At 48.2% G+C, this 12,383-nt stretch overlaps 1 protein-coding gene across 1 annotated transcript in view; it reads right to left on the minus strand.

The window, feature by feature from the left end:
- Window positions 1-12,383, minus strand: part of AP1M1 (adaptor related protein complex 1 subunit mu 1) — a 39,160-nt gene that overhangs the window by 16,994 nt on the left and 9,783 nt on the right. Inside the window, exons 4-5 of the mRNA XM_007995638.3 lie at window positions 11,416-11,546; window positions 10,398-10,545 (exon numbers count right to left, since the gene is read on the minus strand). Coding sequence (XP_007993829.1) covers window positions 10,398-10,545; window positions 11,416-11,546 — 279 coding nt within the window. The remainder of the gene's footprint in view (window positions 1-10,397; window positions 10,546-11,415; window positions 11,547-12,383) is intronic.

Raw genomic sequence — 12,383 nt, forward strand, 5'->3', positions numbered from 1 at the left:
GTGAGCTGAGATCCAGCCACTGCACTCTAGCCTGGGCGACAGAGTGAGACTCCGTCTCAAAAAAAAAAAAAAAAAAAAAAAAAAAAAGACTTTACCTAGATTTTGCTCCTGCTCCAAGACGGCCAACTAGATGCAGCCAGGAGAAAGAAACACCTCCCATTAGGGACAGGGACACTGAGGACAGATGCACTCCTAGACTCCTAGATCTTCAGAGGAAAGGCCCTGAGAGTGAACGGAGGGAAGACACAGAGGCTGAAGGGAAGACAGAGGAGGAGGCTGGGAACCCTGTACAGGGTTACTGTGCACCAGGAATCGTTCCTGGCTCCCAATGACTCCTGTGAAGGGGGTGAGTTGAACTAGCAAGGGGCAACCCACTCTTGCCATGGCCTCTGGAATCCCGGCAGGAGGGACCCCTTGACCACCACTGCCAGCTGCGTTGGCAGGGGAAGCTGCTTAAAGAAGTGGTAGTTGGCCGGGCGCGGTGGCTCAAGCCTGTAATCCCAGCACTTTGGGAGGCCGAGACGGGCGGATCATGAGGTCAGGAGATCGAGACCATCCTGGCTAACACGGTGAAACCCCGTCTCTACTAAAAAGCACAAAAAACTAGCCGGGCGAGGTGGCGGGCGCCTGTAGTCCCAGCTACTCGGGAGGCTGAGGCAGGAGAATGGCGTAAACCCGGGAGGAGGAGCTTGCGGTGAGCAGAGATCCGGCCACTGCACTCCAGCCTGGGTGACAGAGCCAGACTCCGTCTCAAAAAAAAAAAAAAAAAAAAAAAAAAAAAGAAGTGGTAGTAGGCCGGGCGCGGTGGCTCAAGCCTGTAATCCCAGCACTTTGGGAGGCTGAGACAGGCATATCACGAGGTCAGGAGATCGAGACCATCCTGGCTAACACGGTGAAACCCCGTCTCTACTAAAAAAAAAATACAAAAACAAAAAACAAAACTAGCCAGGCGAGGTGGTGGGCACCTGTAGTCCCAGTTACTCGGGAGGCTGAGGCAGGAGAATGGCATAAACCCGGGAGGCGGAGCTTGCAGTGAGTTGAGATCCGGCCACTGCACTCCAGCCTGGGCGACAGAGCGAGACTCCGTCTCAAAAATAAATAAATAAATAAATAAATAAATAAGTGGTAGTGATGCAGGGCAGGTGAGCCCCCAAACTGAGACAGCCCAGGAGGGTTCTTGGCTTCACCTAGGAAAGAACTCAAGGGCGAGCCGGTGGTGATAAACAGAACCTTTACTAAAACAGACACATGCACAGCAGCAGAGGCACTGCTCCCTGTGAAGTGGGGCTACCCCATGGGCAGCACACCCAGAGCAGCAGCTCAGAGGCAGCTCTGCAGTCACATTTATACTGACTTTCAATTATATGCAAAGTAAGGGACAGTTTATAAAGAAATTTCTAGAATGTAGGTGGTAGCTCCTGGGTTGTTGGGTCATTGCCATGAAAAGGGGCAGTAACTTCCAAGTGTTGCCATGGCAGTGGCAAACTGACAGCAGACTGTGGGGTGGGTCTTATGGGGAGGCGCTTCTGCCCTGACCTATTTTAGCCAGTCCTCAATTTGGTCTGGTGCGAAGCCTCGCCTCCTAAGTCGAGTTCTGCCTCCTACCTCAGTCGGGGCAGAACTCCAGCCTGAGCCAGGCCAGGGGCTTTGATGCAGAAGTACGTGTGGTGGAGCACAGCCAGGACGCCCATCCCCTAGGCTTGACCTGCTCTCACAGGAGACTTTAGCCCTAGGGGAACTGTCAGACCCCAACTCTCCAGGGTAGTCTTGTCCATCAGATGGGCTGGTCGGACCTGAGCAACCCTCAGTCTGCTCACCTCTCCTGCGGCCCCAGCCTGGCTAAGCCTGCTTGCAGTGCAATCCCCAGGTACCTCCTGGGGCAGCATCAGAGCTCCTGCACTGGCAGACTCTACCTGAACGGGGAGTGCTCCTGCACAGCGGCCCCATGGACACACTAGCCTGCTCGAGCCCTGCTCCCACCGAAGCCTCCCCCGTGTGGTTTTGCCTGCAGGCTCTTGCCCACAGCCACCCTCAATATCGTTTTGCTGGTTGTGTGTGTGTGGGTGGACCTAGCCCACCCTTCCCCAACAGCATGCCTGTGTGTGCACCCTGCTGTGCCACTGGTTGCCAGTGTAAGTGCACCCCAGCCCCCCATTCTCCTCTCCCACCACCATTGTTGTCAGAGTGTTGGCAGCACAGAGTCTGCCAGCCCCACCCCTGCCAGTGCCCCACCCATGCTGGGCCTCCCGCAGGAAACTAGGCAGAGAAAACAGTGGACCTACATGCAGCCCTGAGCAGCCACTGCTGCCAGTGTGAACACGCACAAAAGGCACACACAGTCCTGCACCCACCAGCATCCCGCCCCCATGCTAACCCCACCATTGGCACCAACGAACAGGTGCACAGTTGCCAGCGTGGCTCCTGCCGCCACCCCAGCCACACTGCCACCACTGCTGCTGCTACAAATGCCCTCCCAGAGGCTGGCTCCCTGACATTCACTAGCACCCTGTCACAGCCGATGAGCATGCACCTCGCTGTGCTGCTGCTGGCACATGCAAACAAGGACAGATCCTGCTGCCACCACCCTACGAAGTGCTTTGCCTGGCACCCCCCTTTGGAGTGTTGTGACCAGTTGTCTGGGAGCAGCGTGGCCCCTCCAGCAGAGCAGGTTCCTAACCTGAAGGAGCCAGAGATCAAAGCCAGGGCTGGATACCAGTTCTCCAGAGTTAGAGCACGCAGTTCGGGAGTCCTGAGCTGAGCCTTGGTCCCCTAAAATCGTCCAATAATGAAGCCATCCAACTGAACCCACCTTATACACAATCAAACCCCCAGGGTCATAAAATAGGATAAAGGAAAAAGAAACCCATTCAAAGGACAGCAACTTCAAAGACTGAAGGAATATCAGCCCACAAAAATGAGAAAGCACCAGCACAAGGACTCTTGACAACTCAAATAACCAGCATGTCCTCTTTCCTCCAAACGACTGCAGTCGTTCTCCAGCAAGAGTTCTTAACTAGGTTGAGATGGCTGAAATGACAGAAATAGACTTCAGAATATGGATAGGAACAAAGATTACTGAGATTCAGGAGAACCCCCTTTGAACACAATCTAAGGAGGCTAAGAATTATAATAAAACAGTATACGAGCTGGCAGACAAAATAGCCAGGATAGAAAAGGATGTAACTGACCTGATACAGCTGAAAAACACAGTACAAGAATTTAATAATGTAATCACAAGTATTAACAGTAGTACAGACCAAGCTGAGGAAAGAATCTCAGAGCCTGAAGACTGGCTTTCTGAAATAAGACAGTCAGATAAGAATAGAGAAAAAATAATGAGAAGGAATGGACAAAGCCTCCGAGAAACATGGGATTAAAAAAGAGACCAAATTTACAACTCATTGGTATCCCTGAAAGAGATGGGGAAAATGGAAGCAACTTGGAAAACGTATTTCAGGATACCATCCATGAGAACTTCCCCAGTCTAGCTAGAGAGGCCAATATTCAAAATCAGGGAATGCAGAGAACCCCTGCAAAATACTTCCCAAGATCATCCCCAAAATACATAATCATCATTGTCCAGGGTCAAAATGAAAGAAGCTGGAGAGACATAGCAGGTCACCTACAAAGGGAAGCCCCTCAGACTAACAGTGGGCCTCTCAGCAGAAACCCTACAAGCCAGAAGAGATTGGAGGCCTATATTAAACACCCTTTTTTTTGAGATGGAGTCTCATTCTGTGGCCCAGGCTGGAGTGCAGGGATGGGATCTCCACAGCTCACTGCAACTTCTGCCTCCCAGGTTCAAGCAATTCTGCCTCAGCCTCCCAAGTAGCTGGGACTACAGGCGTGCACCACCACGTGCAGCTAATTTTTGTATTTTTAGTAAAGACCGTGTTTCACCATGTTGGTCAGGCTGGTCTTGAACTCCTGACCTCAGGTGATCCCCCTGCATCAGCCTCCCAAAGTGCTGGGATTACAGGTGTGAGCCACCACTCCTGGCCAATATATTAAACATTCTTAAAGAAATTCCAGTCCAGAATTTCACATCTGGCCAAACTAAGCTTCATAAGCAAAGGAGAAATGAGATCATTTTCGAGTCGGGTGTGCTGGCTCACACCTGTAATCCCACACTTTAGGAGGCTGAGGTGGGTGGAACGCCTGAATCCAGGAGTTTGAGACTAGCCTGGAAACATGGCAAAACCCCATCTCTACAAAAAATATATAAATTAGCCAGGTGTGGTGGTACCTGCCTATAGTCCCAGGTACTTGGTAGGCTGAAGCCAGAGAATAGTTTGTGCCAGGGAGGTAGAGGTTGCAGTGAGCCATGATCATGCCACTGCACTCCAGTATGAGCAACAGAATGAGACCCTCTCTCAAAAAAAAAAAAAAAGAAGAAGAAAAAAAGATCCTTTCAGACAAGCAAATGCTGAGGGAATTTGTTACCAGCAGACCTGCCTTACCTGTCTCAGAAGCACTAAATATGAAAAGAAGGCTGGGTGTGGTGGCTTACTCCTATAATCCCAGCACTTTGGGAGGCTGAGGTAGGCGAATCACCTGAGGTGAGGAGTTCGACACCAGCCTGGCCAACATGGTGTAACCCCATATCTACTAAAAATACAAAAATTAGCTGGGCATGGTGGTGGGTACCTGTAATCCCAGCTACTCAAGAAGCTAAGGCAGGAGAATAGTTTGAGCTGGGAAGGCAGAGGTTGCAGTGAACAGAGATCATGCCATTGCACTCCAGCCTGGGTGACGGGGCAAGACTCCATCTCAAAAACAAAACAAAACAAAACAAAACAAAACAAAACAAAATAAAAAAGGCCAGGTGCACTGGCTCACGCCTGTAATCCCAGCACTTTAGGAGGCCAAGGCAGGTGGATCACGAGGTCAAGAGATGGAGACCATCCTGGCTAACACAGTGAAACCCTGTCTCTACTAAAAATAGAAAAACAAAATTAGCCAGGCATGGTGGCATGCGCCTGTAGTCCCAGCTACTAGGGAGACTGAGGCAGGAGAATCACTTGAACCTGGGAGGCAGAGGTTGCAGTGAGCTGAGATCATGCCATTGCGCTCCAGCCTGGGCTATGCAGCAAGGACTCTATCTCAAAAAAAAAAAAAAAAAAAAGAAAAGAAAAGAAAGAAAGAAAAGGCCATTACCAGCCACTACAAAAACACACTTAAGTATACAGACAAGTGATACTATAGAGCAACCACACAAACAAGTCAGCATAATAAACAGCTAACAACACAATGACAGGATCAAATACACACATATCAATACTAACCTTGAATGTAAATGGGCTAAACGCCCCAATTGAAAGGCACAGAGTGGCAAGAGCTGGATAAAGAAGTAAGACCAAATGATATGCTGCCTTTAAGACACCCATCTTGGCTGGGTGCAGTGGCTCATGCCTGTAATATCCCAGCACTTTGGGAGGCTGAGGCAGGTGGATCACTTGAGGTCAGGTGTTCGAGACCAGCATGGCCAACATGGTGAAATCCCATCTCTACTAAAAATACAAAACTTAGCCAGGTGTGGTGGCACATGCCTGTAATCCCAACTACTCAGGAGGCTGAGGCAGGAGAATTGCTTGAATCTGGGGGGCAGAGGTTGCAGTGAGCTGAGATTGCACCACTGCACTCCAACCAGGGCAACACAGCAAGACTCTGCCTCGAGAGGAAAAAAAAAAAAAAAAGACCCATCTCAGATGCAATAACCCTCATAGACTCAAAATGGAGAAAAGTCTACCAAGCAAATAGAAAACAGACAAAAGCAGAGTAGCAATCTTAATTTCAGACAAAACAGACTTTAAGCCAACAAAGATAGAAAAAAGACAAAAGGCATTGCATAATAAGGGATTCAATTCAACAAGATCTAACTATCCTAAATAAATATGCAGCCAACGGGAGCACCTAGATTCATAAAGCAAGTTCTTAGAGACCTACAAGGAGACTCAGACTCCCATACAATAACAATGGGAGGCTTCAACACCCCACTGACAGTATTAGACAGATCACTGGGGCAGAAAATTAACAAAGATATCCAGGACCTTAACTCAGCACTGGATCAACTGAACCTGACAGGTATCTACAGAACTCTCCACCCAAAAACAAGAGAACATATCTGGTCTGTACATGGCATATACTCTAAAAACAACCACACAATTGGACATAAAACAATCCTCAGCAAATGCAAAAGAACCAAAAGCATACCAGCCACTCTCTCAGACCACAAATCAATAAAAATAGAATTCAAAACTAAGAAAATCGCTCAAACCCATACCATTACATGGAAATTAAACAACCTGCTCCCAAATGACTTTTGGGTAAATAATGAAATTAAGGCAGACGTCAAGAAATTACTTGAAACAAATGAGAACAAAGATATAACAGACCAGAATCTCTGGGACACAGCTAAGGCAGTGTTAAGAGAAATTTACAGCACTACATGCCCACATCAAAAAGTTGGAAAGATCTCAAATTAACAATCTAACATCACAACTAAAAGAACTCATGAAGCAAAAGCCTCCACCTCTAAAGCTAGCAGAAGACAAGAAATAACCAAAATCACAGCTGAACTGAAGAAGACTGAGACACAAAAACACCATTCAAAACATCAACTAAGCCAGGAGCTGGTGTTTTAAAAGAATGAATAAGATACATAGGCTGCTAGTTAGACTAATAAGAAAAAAAATCCAAATAAATACAATTAGGAATGAAAAAGGGGATATTACCATTGATCCTGCAGAAATACAAATAACCCTCAGAGACTATTATTAACACTTCTGTGCACACTAACTAGAAAATCTAGAAGAAACTGATAATTTCCTGGACACATATACCCTTTCAAGATGGAACCAGGGAGAAACTGAATCTCTGAACAGACCAATAATGAGCTCCAAAATTGAATCAGTAATAAATAGCCTACCAACCAAAAAAAGCTCTGGACCAGATGGATTCACAGCTGAATTCTATCAGATGTACAAAGAAGAGCTGGTACCATTCCTACTGAAATGATTCCAAAAACATTGAGGAGGAGGGACTCCTCCCCAACTCATTCTGTGAGGCCAGCATCATCCTGATATCAAAACCTGGCAGAGATACAACAACAAAAAAACTTCAGGCCAATATCTTTTATGAACATGGATGCAAAAATCCTCAACAAAGGCCGGGCGCGGTGGCTCACGCCTGTAATCCCAGCACTTTGGGAGGCCGAGACAGGCAGATCATGAGGTCAGGAGATTGAGACCATCCTGGCTAACACGGTGAAACCCCATCTCTACTAAAAAATACAAAAAACTAGCCGGGCGAGGTGGCGGGTGCCTGTAGTCCCAGCTACTCGGGAGGCTGAGGCAGGAGAATGGCGTGAACCCGGGAGGCAGAGCTTGCAGTGAGCCGAGATCCAGCCACTGCACTCCAGCCTGGGCGACAGAGCAAGACTCCGTCTCAAAAAAAAAAAAAAAAAAAAAAAAAAAATCCTCAACAAAATACTAGCAAACTGAATCCAGCAGTACATCAAAAAGCTAATCCACCACAAACAAGAAGGCTTTTATCCCTGGGATTCAAGGTTGGTTCAATATATGCAAATCAATAAACATGATTCATCACATAAACTGAACTAAAGGCAGAAACTACATGATCATTTCAATAGATGCAGAAAAGGCTTTCGATAAAATTCAACATCTCTTCATGTTAAAAACTCTCAACAAACTAGGGTTTTTTGGGTTTTTGTTTTTTTTTTGGAGACAAGGTCTTGCTCTGTCGCCCAGGCTGGAGTGCAGTGGCACAATCTGGACTCACTGCAACCTCCACCTCTGGGGCTCAAGTGATCCTCTCCCACCTCAGCCACCCGAGTAGCTGGGATCACAGGCACACATCACCACACCTGGCTAATTTTCCTATTTTTAGTATAGCGTGAGCTACCATGCCCAGCCAACAAACTAGGTTTTGAAGGAACATACCTAAAATAATAAGAGCCATCTACGACAAATCCACAGCCAACATCACAGTGAATGGGCAAAAGCTGGAAGCATTCCCCCTGAAAACTGGCATAAGACAGAGATGCCCTCTCTCACCACTCCTATTCAATATAGTATTGGGGGCCGGGCATGGTGGCTGACTCCTGTAATTCCAACACTTTGGGAGGCTGAGGCAGGCAGATCACCTGAGGTCAGGAGTTCGATACCACCCTGGCCAACATGGTAAAACCCTGTTTCTACTAAAAATACAAACATTAGCCAGGCACAGTGGCATGCACCTGTAATTCCAGCTACCTGGGAGGCTGAGGCTGGAGAATCACTTGAACCCGGGAGGCGGAGGTTGCATTGAGCCAAGATCATGCAACTTGTACTACAGCCTGGGCTACAAAGTGAGACTCTGGCTTAAAAAACAAAAAAAAAAACAAAAAAAAACAAAAACAAAACAAAAAAAAAACCCTACTAAGAGAATAAAAAGATAAGCTACAGACTGGGAGAAAATACTTGCAAATCACCTATCTGACAGAGGACTTCTATCTGGACATACAAAGAATTGTCAAGGCTCAACTATACAAAAATAACCCAATTTTAAAATGCTAAAAAGATGCACAGAGACACTTCTCCAAAGAGGATATACAGATGACAAAGAAACATGTAAAGCAATGCTCAACATTATTAGCCATTAAGAAAATGCAACAGGCCAGGTGCAGTAGCTCACACCTGTAATCCCAGCACTTTGGGAGGCGGAGGCAGGTGGATCATCTGAGGTCAGGAGTTCGAGACCAGCCTGGCCAATATGGTGAAACCCCGTCTCTAGTAAAAATACAAAAATTAGCCGGGCCTGGTGGTGGGCGCCTGTAATCCCAGCTACTCAGGAGGCTGAGGCAGGAGAATCGCTTGAGCCTGGGAGGCAGAGGTCGCAGTGAGCGGAGACAGCGGCATTGCACTGCAGCCTGGGCGACAAGAGCGAGACTGCATCTCAAAAACAAACAAACACAAGAGCGAGACTGCATCTCAAAAACAAACAAACAAACAAAAACACCCAACTATGCTGAGATACTACTACATACCCATTAGGATGACAAAAATAAAACTACTGACCAAGGATGTGGGGTCATCACAACCCTCATCCGCTGCTGGTGAGAATGCAAAACGGCAATGGTTTGGCAGTTTCTTATAAAGGTAAACATACACTTACCGTGTGACCCAGCCATCCCACTCCTGGGTATTTACCCTAGAGAGATGAAAACTTATGTCCACACATAAACCTGGACACGACATGTTTCTAGCAACTCTATTGACAATTGCCAAAGATTGAAAAACCACCCAAATGTCCTTCTGTGGTTCAGAACAGAAAATAAATACAAATAAATATAAAAGGGAACAGACTTTTGATACACAAAACAATTGGATTTGGATGAATCGCCAAGAATTAGAAGGAGTTAAAGAAGCCAGACTTCAGAGCTCATGACTGTATGATGCCATTCACACGACAATCTCAGAAAGACAGCTACGGTGACATATGATGCCACTCGTGTGACAATCACAACACGATGGAGACTCCAGTGATGGAAAATGGATCGATGGTGGCCAGGAAATGGGCAAAGGGAGCGTGGAGCTACGAAGGGGCATCATGAGGAGGTTTTGAGGTTCTGTGTCTTGGGTGTGGTGATGGGTACACAAATCTGCACAAGCGCTAAAATTCATTTTCAAAATGTCAACTTTCCTCATCATTAAAAAAACTAAAAAAAAACACAACAAATATATACAAAACAGTAACACTGAACGCAAAATCAAAACCCAAACGACAACAAAAAAATAAGTTGCAGGAGAACCACATCTTATGATCTCAGGTTTATAGAAAAACCAACATACTTGTTTCTGTCTATCTACAGAATGAGGCCCAAGAGGCTGGCGGTGAATAAATCCTAATCTTCCTGATTATAGGAGCCCTTTGGTTTCTTTTTTTTTTTTTCTTTTTTCTGTACATGGTGACTGATAAGAGTCCTTCACTTTCTAACCTCATATCCTGCTTCTAATTTTTAAAAATAATGTGCATGTATGGATTCTCAGTCAGCATAAATGCTAATAAAGATAAAACAAGCTTTAGCCGAGCATGGTGGCAGGCACCTGTAATCCCGGCTACTCAGGAGGCTGAGGCAGGAGAATCGCCTGAACCTGGGAGGCGGAGGTTGCAGTGAGCCGAGATTGCGCCACTGCACTCCAGCCTGGGCAACAGAATGAGACTCGGTCTCAAAAACAAGATAAGACAAACTCACATTTCAATGAGTGGCCCAAACTGAATCCTGCTATCTGTTACCACACAGAATGGCTCTTGGGGCTTTGCCAGTTTTAAAATGCTGTGTTTATTTCTATCGTGGAGGAGATAAAACCCTACAGAAGGAAAGAAAGGAGGCCTACCAAGAGGTTGACAGACTCAATGACGTCCAGGAACACCTCATTCTTCCGATACTTGATGCCTTCGGACCGCCAGGACACCGCATTGGTGACGGTGGCTGGGGGCCGCGGGGCCCCTGTTTCCAGCTTGTGGCCTTCCTGAGTGATGTACCTGTGGGGCCACAGGCTCAGAGTGAAGCAGGCGGCACCTGCACCAGCGCCACAGCTTCTGGCCCTGACATTGTGGCAGGGTCAGGGTGGGTGCAGGGCAGGTTCTGGCCACCTTGAAAACAGCCCCTGGATTTCAGCAGCTCCAGCAAAGCCAGCCTGTGGTTTCACCTGCGGCTGCTTCATTCAGGAAGATCTTCACAATTTCCAAAACCCAATACACTCAAGTTATAGAGTCTAAAGTGCTCATTTTGTGGAGCCAAGAAGACCATGTTGGGGAGGAAAACAAGAAGTGGGTGTGAGCTGCTTCCCATCCCCGCTGAGCATGCGGATGGAACTGCCGCCTCGGAGCGTAACCTGGTGACCCCACCCCGCTGAGGGAGCAGCAGGTGCAGTGGTTAGGAACACAGGCTCTCGGGGAGTCTGTTTGCTTGACTCCCTGTAAAACAAGGAGACGGTAAATGGGGATGCTATGAATCGAGTGAATGTGAAGTGCTGGGGCCTGGCCCCCAGGAAGCACTTAATTCACGTTGCTTACTATCTGAAGGGCAGGATTCCAAAGAGGGGAGATTTCGATCACAGTCTCATTTTATGACAGTAAAAACAAAGGAGCTACCTTAGTAGCAAGGGACTGAGGGCATCCGTGTGGATGGAGAGTAAAGATGAGGAGCAGGAAAAGCACTGTTATGTGGGGGTGTAGAGGAGGAAATTAAAACCACTAAGCAACTTAGTAAAAACCTGAATATGGCTGGAGGTGGAAGGCGGGTGGGGGACAACACGAACACAAATTTGCCCCTTCTGTTTCCACACCTGATGACATCGATATCATGACACTGCCCAGGCCTGGCCCCAGGCCCCACCCCTGCCCACTCACTCTTGCAGGATCTTGCTGTCGGTGGTCTGGGGGTAGCCGAAGTCCATGAGCTCGTCCAGCAGCTCGTAGATGATGACAAAGTTGTCCCGGATGCTCTCCTCCTCCAGCTCCTTGAAGTACTCGGAAAACACCTGTGGCGGTGAGGGAGGGAGGGGAGGGATGGGAGGCAGATCGTTGAGCAGACAGATGAGAAACCAATGAACGCCTGCACACATTCATTTGCCCACTAAGTCCTACCACCAGCCCACCTTCCAGGCTCGGTGGCGTGCTACAGGCCCTGGACCCAGGTAATGGGGCAGGAGGACAGCAGTGGCTGGCTGTGGGGTGGGACCAGTCTGGAGTTGCTACAGATGTCCCCGTTCTCTTCCCTGCCCAGACACCCCCAGGCAGGCAGCCCCTCCTGAGCGACTGTAACTGTCATCACTTCCTGAGTCTGGAGTGACTCAGGCGAGGAACTGATGAGCTACCATCTTCCCCATTTCAATGGAAAGCTCAGAAGGTTAAGGAAGGGATGCCAAAGGAGAGGGGCTGTTAGAAGCACTTTTGCAGGCATGAATGTTGAAGGAAGGGGCGTCACTAAAGCAGAAAGGAACTGCCCAACCCTTGGGTGAGGACCTTCCCCTTCCCTCATCCCCTATCCTCTGATCTGCTGACCCCACGTGCTTCAGGACTGTGATCGCCCGGCCTCTGCTTGGAAACCACAGGTATCACAGCCAGGCCCAGCCCTGCCTGTGACAGCACCACGGGTCCAGTGAAGGCAGCCCTTGGCCTGCACGCGGGGCCTTCCTAGGTGACCCTCAGCTCCTTCCCCAAGCCCTCGCCGCCCAGGCTTGCCCGTTCCCCAACATTCTGCACAGGCGGCATCAGTGAGGGATGAAAGCTTTCCCAGGCCCAGCACAGGCCTCCTGGGTCCTATTCCCCACTTTCTTGAGCCCCAGAGCCCGCCCCAGCCAGGCTCATCCTCTCCG

This window comes from Chlorocebus sabaeus, chromosome 6 (assembly GCF_047675955.1).
Source record: "Chlorocebus sabaeus isolate Y175 chromosome 6, mChlSab1.0.hap1, whole genome shotgun sequence".
NCBI lineage: Eukaryota > Metazoa > Chordata > Mammalia > Primates > Cercopithecidae > Chlorocebus > Chlorocebus sabaeus.